The sequence below is a fragment of the Taudactylus pleione genome, unplaced genomic scaffold (assembly GCF_031769625.1).
Source record: "Taudactylus pleione unplaced genomic scaffold, aTauple2 ptg000079l, whole genome shotgun sequence".
NCBI lineage: Eukaryota > Metazoa > Chordata > Amphibia > Anura > Myobatrachidae > Taudactylus > Taudactylus pleione.
The window spans coordinates 1,363,075-1,378,375 of NW_028284481.1; the positions used below are offsets into that span (position 1 = coordinate 1,363,075).

General features: G+C 41.8%; 1 protein-coding gene across 1 annotated transcript in view; it reads left to right on the top strand.

Annotated features, from left to right (window-relative positions):
- Window positions 1-15,301, top strand: part of LOC148532314 (phospholipase B1, membrane-associated-like) — a 243,485-nt gene that overhangs the window by 19,793 nt on the left and 208,391 nt on the right. The window contains exons 10-11 of the mRNA XM_088467994.1: window positions 1,848-1,925; window positions 5,033-5,092. Of these exons, the coding sequence (XP_088324120.1) occupies window positions 1,848-1,925; window positions 5,033-5,092 (138 nt within the window). The remainder of the gene's footprint in view (window positions 1-1,847; window positions 1,926-5,032; window positions 5,093-15,301) is intronic.

Here is a 15,301-nt window from a genome sequence, read left to right on the forward strand (position 1 = left end):
TCAGGCCCTTGGTCTCAACGCCAGTAAATTTGGGTGATTTAGGCTAAATTGGCCCAAAATGACCACATGTGCGGCGCTCTACAAAAGATAGATGAGAATGACTAAGGGGCCTATTCATCATCCGATACGGGCCCGTTACACATGCGAAAATGCTAGTTTGATTATGTAACGGGCCCATTCATTAGGGTCAACTAGTATTCAGCAAACTCCAATAAAGTTAAATTTTTTTGAAGTTTGTCTACAGAAAACAATGCTATCTTCAGATGACGCTGATTCCCGGTGCGGCGGTGCCCTTCTCTTTTCTATCGGAAGGAGGTCAGGGGTTGCGAAGAGGGATTTGATCCCTCCGCCACCCCTACACCGCCAGACCCGGCAGGGGTAAGTAACACTGCTAGTTCGGTAGCAGTGGTAGGGATCGCAGGACAGCTGAATTGCTCCGGTAATTAAGGCTCCACCACTGCAATTCACGGCGAGTTGGATACTTAATCATCAAGGGGAATCCGGCCCCCAATGATGAGTAGGCCCCTAAAAGTTCCCAGGATGAAAATGCAGCTGTAAATTTATCGTGCTTCGTGTGAGAACATGTGTGTACAATATAAAGTTAATAGAGAGATAAATCCCTGAGGATTATCATAGAGAGATTGTACTTGGCCTTACTAAATAAAAAACTTTCATGGATTTTGTTTTGTAATTGAAACATATAATTTGATGTTCATGTCTTTTGCCCTATTTTGTGTATGTGTTTTGTTTTGGTTTTTGGGGCATGATTGACTGAGGTGTGTTGGGGGGGGGCAGGGTCAGACTGGTTTACAGGGTTACAGGGGAAACCCCCGGTGGGCCCCATTGCCTGAGTTCACAGCCCCTCCTCTAGGGTTCAGGCTCCAGACTGTGCACTTGTATTATACATATGTTACATTATACTGCACAGGTCGTTGGTGTATTTTCTACAATGCATTGCTGTTATTAATATGGTACATTATCTTGCATGCACCTGCAATATTTACTATATATATTTTTAAAGGGGCACAGACCATGCACTCTCTAATGGTTAGCCAGGCCTCTGTGGAAGCTGGCCACATCCTGGGCCTGATTCAGACCCGCTCGCGAGCGCTATGCGCTCGCAAGCGGGTCGATGGTGGCTCAGTGCGCATGCGCACGACAGAGCTGGCTCCGTCGTGTGCATGCTCGAGACCCGGATAGCGACGGGCAAGCCGTCGCTCTGGGTCTCATACCAAAGGGGGCATGCTGTCGATGTTGAGTGACAGCACGCCCCCTTTGGTGGGTGGGCCGGGAGCGTGGCTGCCCTGACGGAGGCGTTGCCATGGGAACGCCTACCGTCTGGGCCCTGCCTCACTGACATTACAAGTGATGTCAGTGGGTGTGCTTTTGGATCTGTTAGAGCCGAAAGCACTCTGGGGCTTGCGGAAACGAGACCCTACCGCAAGGGTCTCTTCGCAAGCCCGATGGTCGCGATGGTCTTGACCATCGCGACCATCTTTTTGGCCGCTCGCTATAGCTGTGGGTGGTCACCCACAGCTATGCGAGCGGCCAGGAGGCCGATTAAAAAAAAAAGAAGGCCGGCCCTGATTCAGAGCGAGCGCTCTGTCAGAGCGTCCGGCTCTGAATCAGGGCCTCTGTCTGGAGGTTGGCCACACCCTTAAGTATGGGCCCCTACGGTGAGCCCTTCAGGCCCCAATCTGACACTGGGAGGGGGTATCCTGTTTGACTACTTAATATATTAATATTAATTCCAAAGGAAATTTCCATCCCTCCAATGCTGCAATAGTAAATCTCGACACTCACTGGCATGGCTCCGTGTCGCATTATTAACTCTTTCTGCTCCGCAGATTGTGTCTTTTGCTGACGACTGGAAGATGATCCTGATATTCGTGTCGGCGGAAGACCCATGCAACTTCTGTGTGCAGGTAATTATACTGTAATATTTGCAGCAAGCAGGGGGACTTGTAATGATTTGTGCCTACAGATGAGCACATGTAGCAGGAGGACAATGAGATGGAAATAATTACTGATCAGAGTGCTGGAACTAGACGGGAGAGGAAGTTTGCCTCAATTACTTATTATGACTGATATATTCAATATTGCAATATTAGACCCCAGTGGCTGAGACACGGAACAGCAACACTAATGAGAAACAATGCAGGTATGATGTGTCGCTCACCTGTCTGAGGGCTGTATAGCAGATCTCGGGCAGTCCGGGGCTGGTACAAGTGGGAACCAAAAAATGATAAGGCAAAGGCAAAGTCCATTAAACAGTCCAGGGTTCAGTACACTGCTGATCAGATAGGAGACACGGAATTAGGCAAAGACAAGTCCAGCTAAATGGAACCACATTCGGTACATGGATAATCCAACAAGAGAGGTCTACAGCACAGGTTATCGTAATGAGCTGTCAGGAAAAAGTCATATGGCAGAATCTCCAGGAATGGAACTTAATCACCTAGCATTGAGCGCCAGGTGAGTTGCATCTTTATAAGCAAATGGGTGTGTCTCAGGTGTCCCCACTCTATTTATTTGTGTACTGGAGACCCTGACACCAGGATCTGCCTCTCTATCCACAACCCCGGAAAAGGTTTTCAAATGCCTGAGACACATAATGCCAGGACTTCTTACAGAAAAGACTCCTCACTTTAAAACAGCATGCAGGTACCACAGAGTACATGCAGAGTGTGACAAGGAGGGTTACCAGAAGGAATGGGGCCCCCAAAATAAATGATTTGTGAAAATATTAAGCAATGTGTGAAGTGCCCCATGGCATAAGTGTTATTTTATGTCATGTGTCTAGAAATGAGCAAAGTTCCAGCTACATTTTGAGACTTGTGGCAGGACCGGCTGTCTCACATTTGTGCAAATTTTTGGAGATAAAGTCTTCGAGTTCTGCTTTCGCTTAGCCCTTCTATGCTGTTTCTGTAGGTTTGCATTTAATGAAATTATAGTCTAAGAATAGATTTGGTACGACTATGGACAATTCATTCTGCCATTTGCTAAGATTAAGGAAGGACTGGGAAAACCTACGGTCAATTCTATCAGCAAAATGAGCTACTGTACATTTATTGGCAAAATATGATTAAAAAAAAATCACAGTCGTTCCTCGTTATCTCTGCCCACTTTTTATGAAGTGTTGATTTTATATCCCCTATTGTATCCAGCAACCTTTTCACTGTATTGTAACGGTTCTCTTATCATGAAAGGAAATATTACCATTTCAACACTGAAAATAGTTTAAGGAAAATGTCCAATGGTTTAAATCAAAGAGTATTACCAAGAGATGAAACTCTCCGCAGTCCCCATTAAGATCAGGGAACTGTCAAGTTATACGATAATTCTTAGTTCATACCAGTTTCATACCAGTTTCCTACCAGTTTCATACCAGTAACATACCCTAAAAATACATCGCCGCCCTACAAATAAAGAGATAATACAGGATCTGTTGATGTTATGGCGTACAGAGAACACGGAGATAACAGCGAAGAACAAGGAGATAACAGTGAAATGCAATAACACGCCTGACACAGACTATCTCAGAGGCTGATGATAAGGAGATGGAAACACTGGGAGACAAAAGTTTAAAGAGTAAAGCTGAGTACACACATATATATATATATATATATATATCTCTGCAGATGATGGTCGTTCATACACACTGATCGACCGTCATCTGTCTCGCGTTTCCCACCCAGCCTCTACTGCAAGTAAATGGACAGGTAGTAGACCGGATATATCTGCCATCGGCGGTGCTTTCTGCCGTGCCCTGTCCCCTCTCCCTTATCCTGTGCAGATCTCAGAGCGCCAGCTAATGATTTATCCGGGATGTAGTTAAGATCCCAGCGGTCGGTGTCCCGGCGCCCAGAATGCTAGTACCGGAATCCCAACACCATTCAGAATCCCCGTGCCACCATCCCGACCACTGGCACACAAGCGGCTGTGCAAATCCGTCCATCTCACATACAAACAGGAGCGTATCTATATTGGGTGCAGGGTGTGCCTGGTCCAGGGGAGGCCCGCACTGCACACCCTGCACCCATATAATCTAATACTTACCTCTCCGAGGTCCCGCATCGGGTCTCTCAGCTCTGCTCAAACAGCCGGAAAATGGCCGCCGCGGGCCGCAGCCATTATTCTGCCATTTTGCGCATTCGCTGTGAGGAAATCGCTGGGAAAATGGCGGCCGCATCATTTCCCCAGCGATCTGCGCATGACCAGTAGACTTTGTGCACACTCTAGTGCCCAGAGTCTACTGATTCTGCGGTGGCCGGCAAGCCACGTCAGTTGGGTGCAGGCCGCTGTGGGGGAAAGGAGGGGACCCGTGACAGGGGATGCACATGGCCCCCTCCTCTCTAAAGACGCCACTGCATGAAAATGCAGAAGGAGATGTCAGACACCTCCTTGCTACATTTGCGATCCCAGCACTGCGATCGATGTCGCAGGCTGGGATCACCATCGGTACTGGTTTATCTTTTGGTCAGGCTGCGGGTGCTGAAGCTTCCCGCAGCCTGGCCAGTGCTTGGTAACGCAAGAAGCCAGGAATCTGCGTCCGTCGACACAGACCCTGGCCTTGTCCCCCTGGAAACGCAGGCATGCCTCCCGTTCCACCACGCAAACGCCCCAACATGTCAATCATGCTGCTGTTTGGGGGGGTCTGACACTTCAACATTGGAGATGTGTGGTCATCCTTGGATGAAAGTACGTCTCTAAATCAAGCCCATAGGCAGCACTAGGAGAAATACGCCAAGATGTGTACAGTAGTCTCGGGTTTGTCTGAGCTCATGAGCGCAGGATGTGGAATAATATCTTCTACTGTGTAGCAAACCAATAATAATAAAAAAAGTTAGTTATAAGGACACAAAAAGCTTAAAAAACTCAAATACAATCGTTTTAACATGATGGAAGCGTTTATTTGCTTTTGTATTGTATTTTGCTGAGGTCCGTTTAACCCTTTCACACGCCCACCACTGCCTGCTCTGAACCACAGTGCTGTGTGATTTATTTCTGTATTTCTTTGTGCTTTATACAGGAAGACTACACTCAAAATGAAATGAAGGAACTAACTGAGGCTCTAGATTACTTACATCAGGTAAACGCCATTCATAATATCATACAATACACTATATAACCTGTATGTATCATTATCATCAATATTATCCATCTTAACATACCTGTTTCCCAGCTGTACAGGTAGTTTTAGAAGATGAATAGTATCTTTATAGCCTAATGAGTAGGTGGGGGTTGTACAGTATGAGAAAAAGGGGGGAGGGGAAGAATGGAGTATCACCGCACAGGTTTAAAAATTACCTATTGTATAGATGAATCAATAATAATAGGTGAAAGTGTGTTGCTATAACCACTATCTAGAGCGTTATACCTATCAAGGTGTATATTCGGTTGTGGAGGTGCTTCTCAGAGTGAAATATCATAGGAAAGAAAAGAAAATTGTGGAAGGTCTAGACATCCACAAAAAGACTCTATAACGAGAGCACACAAATAAGCAGTACCTCACCTCTATAAAACTTAACCATTAATGGGTATTAAGCGTGACATAATAAAAAGACTCACAGACATACAAAACAATTACTGTATAATCATATACAGATTGGAAACTGAAGTATAAATAAATCACTTCAGTTGTTATAAGTACATGCTAGGCGAAATATGATTAACTTAATTAAAAGAATGAAAAATGTATCATAGAAGTCTGAATACACAATGTAAGAAACATAAGGTTCAGTAAAGTGAAATAATTAGTCCTCTAGTGGGACATACGAAGACCACTGTCACTATTGTATCTGCATGTATTGGAGGGATATTAGAAGTCAGAAAGTGAAAACAAAGGTAAGTTGGATGTATCCAGATCTGCAACTGGGCTCTACTGTCTTCTCTCATACAGAGTAGAGGAGAGAGAATGAGAGATCTACCAGTGCAAGCATCCCTTGAAAAAAGTCAACAGTGAACCACTACATCAAACCCAATCTCTGCTGTTGGTTATTGTGCAGTTTGCATTGGATGACCAATGAGAGGATTATAGGATCGGTATGTGAGTTCCTGGGAAAAAGATTAGTATAAAAGAACCAGGGGTCTCTAAAGAAATATAGAAAAACTGTCTGGGATAAAGATTCTGAAACAAAGGCTCTGCTGCTTCTTCTCATGTACATCTACAGAGGAGAAGAAGTGAGAGATCTCCCATGTACAGTAATCCCATAGAAATTTAATATATATGTAGAAAGTGGTTAGCTATATAGACCCAAATCTCCACCTATTATCGTCTTGCCAAATGGTATTGGACAGTAACGGGGAGGGTTACAGGGTCAGTGTAGTGCCACCTGAAGAAAAAGATGGGATGTAGAGACAGCAAGTATAGTGTGGTTCATCCACATGGGAATGTACATAAAGAATTAATCAATTAATGCAAGAATATCACTCACATCCTCTTTTTGAGGAAATATCTGCAGTTATACATATATATGATAAATCCTGTGAGTGAAATCTCATTTGCATACTGTGGAAAACATCAGTTCTATGTTTCAAGATTAATTATGTACATAAAGTGTGATTCATTGTTGACAAAAAGGAAAGCTGAAAAAGAAGGATCACAAGTCACTATAGGGGAAAGTCTTGTATCACTGTGGATACTTGAACTATGCAAATAAATAAAGCCCATCAATTCACAACTGGTAATCCAGTAGTATTAGCCCCATCGTTATATATACAATCAGTGCAGTGAAAACGCAGGTGACATGGATTTCTATTATAATCAAAATAATATCAAGCAAAAAGGAAGCTATTTGATATTGCTTGATATTACCCTCTTTCTATTTGTTTAATAGTTAGTACGGAAGCAGCTACATTATTTTCAGGTGCGCTATTGTTATTTCTCTTTCATAATCAAAATAATATTGACATAATCAGCACATAAAGAACACATTTGACATCAGTTAAGCATATGAATTTGAAAATTATATAACATAAATGTGCAACATGAAAGTATCTAACACTTACATAGATGTGAGGTATTTAGTCAATTAGCGACAGGTGTGAATTACAGTCGGTCAAGATCACATCACCTAAATTTTAAATGTTGCATAAGGTATCTATCCAATACAGGCTCCGTGTTGGAGCATGACAAATGAGCGGTGCAGCTGGAGCCGACGTTGGGGTGTCTCGCACCGTACAGTCGCGGGGCACCCGGATCTAAAACAAATGACTTAAATCTAAGTGGTTGCAGTAGATGACTATCTAAAGTAGTCTCCGCGTGTGGAGCATAATAGATGAGCTGTGCCGTTAAACCTGACACTCAGGTGTCCCTCATCATGTAGTCGAGGGGCACCCAATTAAATATCTATCTAATGTCGGCTCCGTGTGTGCAGTAAAAAAGGGGTGAATGGTGCTACTGAACCTGCCGTTGAGGTGTCCCGCTCCTGCAGTTGCGGGGCACCTGAATCCGACGCGCATTTCGCCTGTAACTGGCTTGGTCACGGAGATCAGCTGTAATGCTCCCTGGTTACCCTGCTTTTTCTAGCTGCGGGAACCAATCAGGAGTGAGAATTCAATCTGAATGGCATATAGTCTAACCAATAACGAGAGGTCATCAACAGGTGTTACAAATGACTCTAAATTAGAAAAACAAACAGGTACCTCGTTAGATACCCATTGTTGATGATTCATAACATTAAACAATATCTGGTTTATATGAAACCTGAGAATAGCATATTGCCATATTGTATGAAAAATAGGTTATTAATGTTATAAAAAGAGATAAGAAAAGAAAAAAGCAAGTAAAAAGAGGTAAAAAAGAAACAGATAGGTGTCATTGTTATTAAACAATAATCATTTCTCTGTAGCCTGCTGTTTCTAGGGAGTAATGCTGTTTATACATAGTAGTATAAAAAATCAGGATCAGAGTTAATGATTCTTAGGATAATATGTATTCACAATAGTGTGACATCAGTAATATCAGGAGAATTAAATTAATCTATTGAAAAAGGACATTTAAGGTGATGTTTTCGTCAATATACAGAGAAATAGAGGAAATAAACCTAAATAATAAAATAGGAATGAAGATAATACTAATGACAATATATTAAAGTAGATACAACAAGCACACAATCTAAATAGGGTCATTAATATTTAACCACTATTAATCTTATACCATGTAGTTTAGACAGAATTAAAAGCTGTTCTGATAAAAAATTATTATTGTATAAGTATGTATCATTTGATGTGTACAATAATTTAAAAATTAAATAAATAAATAAATAAAATAAATATAATAAAAAAATATAATATCAAAAAAATTAATAAATGTTAATATATAATAAGTGTTCCTAAAAATGAAAAAAGTGTAAATAATGATGAACGTAAGAACGTGTAATATACAAAATATCTTAAGAAGGTAATGTGGGCCTCATTCAGAGGCGGTCGGAGGATGCAAGCGGTCGCTCAGAAACTGGGCGGCCACTTGCATCCTGACCGCCCGCCTCTTTTGCGGTCGTTAGGCTGTGGGTTAACACCGCTCGGGGCTTACAACGAGGGTAGGGTCTCACTTGTCGTAAGCCCCGGAGAGCTTCTGGCTCTGTCAGAGCCGGAAGCTCTCCACTGACATCACTAGTGATGTCAGTGGGGCCTCCCCCAAACGGCAGGCGTTCCCATGGGAACGCCAACGTTTGGGCTGCCACCCCCCCGGCCCGCCTTCCAAACGGGGCGAGCTGTCAATCAACATCGACAGCTCGCCCCCTTTGGAAAGAGACCCGCTACGACCGGCGCTGTCGGTCGTAGCAGGTCTCACGCATGCGCACGAGGGAGCCAGCTCCCTCGTGCGCATGCGCACTGGCAAAATATCGAGGCGGCCGTGCGGTCGTAGACCGTACGGCCGCCTCTGAATAAGGTCCAGTATCTTAAAGAAGTGATGTTCATATAACAGTGCTCAAATTGATTTTCAAAGAGTGATAATGTATAGTGTAGAAATGATAAGTAGATAAGTGAAGGTTATAGTGTGTAAATAATTAAATGGTAACAGCTAGAATAAATACAATTAAAAGTAAAGAGTGATGAATTGATATAAATATAAAGATACATAATATATGATCTGTGTAGTAATTTGAATAATCATCATGTGAGACAAGGGATTACATATATTATAGTTAATTATTGTAAACATTATAAAAAAGAAGAAAAAGTGGAAAAATAAAAGGTTTTTCAAAAGACATTTAGTGGCTTTGTTTGTATGATATTTTGACATAAGTCTTATTCTATTGTAAAAATGCACTGTAGCTATTATATTCATTAAGGCCATTTTGGTGTTAAGGTTCCTAAATTAAAGATCCATTGAGTCTCTCTTTTCAGTAGTGTGTTATTGAGGTCACCTCCTCTAATCCCCATATTTATTCTTTCAAGGCCAAAGGCCTTAAAATGATCTAGATTTCCATCATGATTGAGCAGGAAATGTTTGGCTACTGAAGTGATTTTCTTCATTTTGAAAGGTCCGTTTTGGCATTTTTTATATTGTTGACATGTTCCAGTATGCGTACTTTCAGTGACCTGGTAGTCATGCCTACATACCTGCTCCCACAAGTACATTCTAAACAGTAAATAACTCCTATGGCTTTACAGTTTATGAATTTTTTTATGGCTATATCCTTGCCAAACCTATTCTTTACTATGTCAGTTTTCTTTATGTAGCAACAGGCTTTGCAATCCCCACAAGGATAAGTTCCTTTTAGCTTCGGTTCTCTCTTTGGAGTATCAACAAAATGGCTGTGAACAAGTTGATCTTTGAGATTTCTAGCTCGCCTCCAGCTCATTGATATTTGGCTACCAAGATGATGTTCCAAATCTGGGTCCTGAAGAAGAATGGGCCAATGATTCTGTAGAATCTGCGTAATTGATCGCCATTCTCTGCAGTAATCTCCCACAAACCTTACTTCATCTGTATCTTCCTTGATTTTTTTAAGAAAAACCAAATGTTCCCTACTGGTTTTTTCTGCTATGTACCTCGCCTTCGTAATGGATCGATTGCTGTATCCTCTATTGTGTAATCGAATAGTCAGTTCCTGACATCTTTCCTTGTATATGCGATCGTCTGAACAATTACATCTCATGCGTAAGAATTCACCTTTAGGGAGGTTGGAAATGGTGGGAGGGAAATGACAGCTCATTTTGTGAAGTAGACTGATGGTTGCAGTTTTCTTCCTGTATAAATCAGTTTCAGTTATACCGCCTTCTCCTCTCAAAATCTTCAGATCCAAAAAGTTGATGCATGTGTGGCTAATCTCCCAAGTAAATCGTAAATTCAAATCATTCACATTCAAGATTTTCATGAAATCAGTGAATTCTTGTTCATTACCCTTCCAGATTATCAAAATATCATCGATATACCTTAACCATTGTTCCACATGTTCAATGTACAACTGGTTTTCTTCACAGAAAACTATTTCCCTTTCCCACCAACCTAAAAGTAGGTTGGGGCACAGGTCGAACTCATTGCAGTGCCCCTGGTCTGCAAATAGAATTTATCTTGAAAAGTGAAGTAGTTTCTTTGTACGACGAAGGACAGTAGATCAATCAAAAAATTGGAAATATAGATTGGTCTTTCATATTCAAAAAGAATCTTATTGCTGATATCCCATCCTTATGTTGTATGGATGTATATAATGACTCCACATCCATTGCAATAAGGAGATGGTGTTCGTCTAACTTGATGTCATGTAATCTTTGAAGAACATCTGTAGTGTCCTTAAGAAAGGATGGAAGAGATGTCACAAATTCCCGTAGATGGATATCAATGAATTTGCTAGCCTGTTCTGTCAGGCTTCCTATCCCCGAGACAATTGGTCTTCCCAGGGGATTGACACCATTCTTATGGACCTTTGGGAGGACATAGAAAGTTGGTACTTTAAGATTATCCACTTGCAAGAATTTTGAATCTTGATTTGTGAGAGCTCCTTTTGAAAGTCCCTCTTTGATAAGTTTTGTATACATATATAGGAAATAATCTGTCGGATTGAACATTAGCAATTGATAACATGTTTTATCCTGTAGTTGCCTCATTATCTCCCTGATGTAGCAATCCTTAGGACAATATTGCCTCCCTTGTCCGAGGGCTTAATTATAATGTGTTCCCACTTACGCATTTCCTCTAGAGCCTGTTGTTCTTGTCTGGAGATGTTGGATTGACTTGATTTAAATTGTGAATTTTTTAAAAAGAGTGCATCCATATCTTTTGATACCATCCCCATATAGATTTCTACTGCTGGGGAAATATTGTCAGGTGGAAAGAAGGTCGATTTCTTTTTGCAGATAGGTCTTTTGTTTGAAGTACAGGTCCCTAATTCTGGAGCAGATTCAATCACCAACTCCTCCAAAATGTTCAACGCTATGGTCTCTTGGTCTGAGCTGAGGTCAACTTCCGTTGTAATGGCCATATCTCCACTAGTGGTAGCTATTCTGTTTGAAAAAATTTTTTTTAAAAGAAGTTTTCTGCCAAAGAGATTCAAATCCTTTTCTAATGAGAATCTGTTTAGACCAATGGATGGGGAAAAGCTCAGGCCTTTTTTCAATAAGGATATTTGAGCTATCATAAGGATTTGATCAGACAAATTGATGACCTGAAGATCATCAATGCCATTGTTGGAGTTATTTAGCGTTTGTTGGTCCTGGTCGATTTCCTCTGTGGGAGGGGAGAATCCCATATAGTCCTTTCTCTTCCTCTTCTTGCCCCTCCTCGTGCTCTTCCAATGTGATATTTGCCTCTCATATCTCTGGTATCCTCTAAAAAAGGGACTCCTGATTTGTGTAAAGAAGAGGTTGTTGCCATTGGTGATGATTCTGGGTAATCACCTGTGCCTGAAGAGTCGGCTTCTGAGGAGGAATATTGATATTTGTCATCATATCGTTTGATTGCATTGATTTTATTAGCATGATTCCATTTGAATATTTTTCCTGTAGCAAAGTCCCTTTTATCTCGGGTAAACTTACCCCTTTTCCTTTCAATAATAATTTTCTCAAAGTCCTCTAAATCTTTTTTGTTTTTATCAAAACACCTTTGAAATTGACTGTCTTGTTCCCATTGGGATACTTTTTTGCCTAAAGCTTCTATCTCTTTGTCACATTCTTCTAATACTAGAAGGTTATGCTTAATGAGGATTGTGATTAGATCCTGTGAAAATCTCAATAGGCTTGCCTCCCATTCTTTTTGTAAATTTTAAGTGATAAGATTAAATGTTGGAAAAATCTTAGGTCTTAATCCTCTTGGTGAGATTTTTTGTTTCTGGTAATTTTCTAAGGTTGTAAGATCCCAGTTCACTCTCAGTTGTTTTTGGAGAAAAAAATTTAGTTGTTTAAAGTCATCTTCCCAGTTAGTATTGGGTATATCCTCAATGTCCTCTGTTGGAAAGATGTTACTAAGTTCTTCTAGAGTCTTACGTTTGGTGATTAGTTCATTCCTCAGACTAAAGGTTGCCATATTGTCCACTGTTTAAATTGAACAGTGGTACTGATCTTAGTGATGCCTTATGAGTAAATTTTATAAAGAAAAATAGTTTTCCTTGATGTAGGTAAATATGTAAGGTTAATAAACCGTGCTGGTGAAAGGAGAAACTGAGTCTCAGGCTCAGAAATTACTGTATTATATGAAAAAAAGGGGGGAGGGGAAGAATGGAGTATCACCGCACAGGTTTAAAAATTACCTATTGTATAGATGAATCAATAATAATAGGTGAAGGTGTGTTGCTATAACCACTATCTAGAGCGTTATATCTATCAAGGTGTATATTCGGTTGTGGAGGTGCTTCTCACAGTGAAATATCATAGGAAAGAAAAGAAAATTGTGGAAGGTCTAGACATCCACAAAAAGACTAACGAGAGCACACAAATAAGCAGTACCTCACCTCTATAAAACTTAACCATTAATGGGTATTAAGCGTGACATAAGAAAAAGACTCACAGACATACAAAACAATTACTGTATAATCATATACAGATTGGAAACTGAAGTATAAATAAATCACTTCAGTTGTTATAAGTACATGCTAGGCGAAATATGATTAACTTAATTAAAAGAATGAAAAATGTATCATAGAAGTCTGAATACACAATGTAAGAAACATAAGGTTCAGTAAAGTGAAATAATTAGTCCTCTAGTGGGACATACGAAGACCACCGTCACTATTGTATCTGCATGTATTGGAGGGATATTAGAAGTCAGAAAGTGAAAACAAAGGTAAGTTGGATGTATCCAGATCTGCAACTGGGCTCTACTGTCTTCTCTCATACAGAGTAGAGGAGAGAGAATGAGAGATCTACAAGTGCAAGCATCCCTTGAAAAAAGTCAACAGTGAACCACTACATCAAACCCAATCTCTGCTGTTGGTTATTGTGCAGTTTGCATTGGATGACCAATGAGAGGATTATAGGATCGGTATGTGAGTTCCTGGGAAAAAGATTAGTATAAAAGAACCAGGGGTCTCTAAAGAAATATAGAATATAGGGGTTGTACAGTGTCTGCTGTGTAATACAGTTTGTGGGATCCGCATTATGCACATTATTCAGGTTGAATCGCACAGCTGCATTCGCACGCACCTGTTAGCTGCGAAAATATGCTAATGAATGCAATCGCACGGTAACCGCAGAACTATACCAAGATGCCCATCACTGTATAAAGCCGCCCACTTCCCATGACATGTATCCACAAGTCAGCAAAAACATTGGTAACATTGAGTAACAATCGGAACCATTCGCGCAGTTGTGGTTGACCTAACCCTACCGCGGAAACTGATAAACTTCCTGTTGCCATCTAGACCTCTGGCAGCGTATACAATCGCAGGGACATAATTATGCACGCCCCTGTAATGGCGTTCAAATGCAAAGGCACACCTGCGTTCCTTCGACCACCCCGCTCTACACCCCCAAATGGTCATTTCATGTCAATCACTATGAGATGGGACTGCGTGCTTGCTGCGATCACTTCGCGATCGCAGTGGCCGGTTCGCGCATCGTCACTGCGATGCATACGTAAGCGCAGAGCACAAACATTGACTGGCTGCGTAGGAATGCAGCCATGAGATCCAACCTGAATAAGGCCCTATGTTCATGTAACCCAGGTTACGGGTTAGAGAAATATACTGAATTAATAAGAAAGTATAGATGGGTGTATATTTCATAAATTTACACTTGAGGGAATTTAACTAGTTAAAATTGGTAAAAGTATGTTGCATATATTAGTAAACATGTATGTGTTGCTACAAATATGTAAAAGAAAAACAACTATGTAAACCATAAATATGATTTAATTCATGTATAATAGGTATATGTGATTCATGTATTTATATATGGGTTGATATGGTACTTTTTTTCTGTGGTGAGGATGTGCTCCAGTGTGTGGGATGTACATGCACTGTGGAGGAAGGGGGTGGAGTGATACAGCTGGGAGTAAGTTGGTTCCTGTCAGAGAAAGAGGGTCCGGTTTTCAGGAGATAGAGAACAGCTCTCAGCACAGCTGACAGGAGAGTCTGCAGATCTTTCCCTACAGTGTCACCCCCCTGTGTCCGGAACAGTTTCGGGCGCAGGGGGATGGAGTCAGAGAGGCAGCAGGGAAGCTGGTGGGAGAAGTGATACTCACCCTGCCCTGCCCAGAGAGGCGATTGCGGTGGCCAACGGCTGTGTGGGAGCGGAGGTGGGAACTGACAGTGACAAGGGGTGCCCCGCTGACATTGAAGGTGGAGTTGCGGCACATCTTCACTGCTAAGAGGCAGCGTTCCAGGAGAGGGCGCGCTTGCAGTTTAGGAGGCGAGCAAGCAGCAGTTGAGGTCAGCAGTAGCTGAGATGAGTATGTCAGCTGAGGGGGCTCAGCTGTAATAGGAGACAATGCAGCACCTAAGGGGCCGGACTATTCAGCCGCCCAGGAGGAAACAGTTGCATCTAGCAAAATTCAAGGGTCTGTCAGCTGAGCAGAGCCCGGACGGCAGAAGTCCCCGCTACTATAGGAGGTGGTGAACACTCACATAGCACCAATGGCAGACATACGAGATATATCATTCACCTACTGTATAAATGCTCACTATAGCTGTCAGCTAGATAGGAGAACAGGCAGTGACTGATAGGAGAGCAGGCAGTGAGTGACAGGAGAGCAGGCAGTGAGTGATTGGAGAGCAGGCAGTGAGTGATAGGAGAGCAGGTAGTGAGTGATAGGAGAACAGGCAGTGAGTGATAGGTGTGCAGGCAGTGAGTGATTGGAGAGCAGACAGTGAGTGATAGGAGAACAGGCAGTGAGTGATAGGAGAACGGGCAGTGAGTG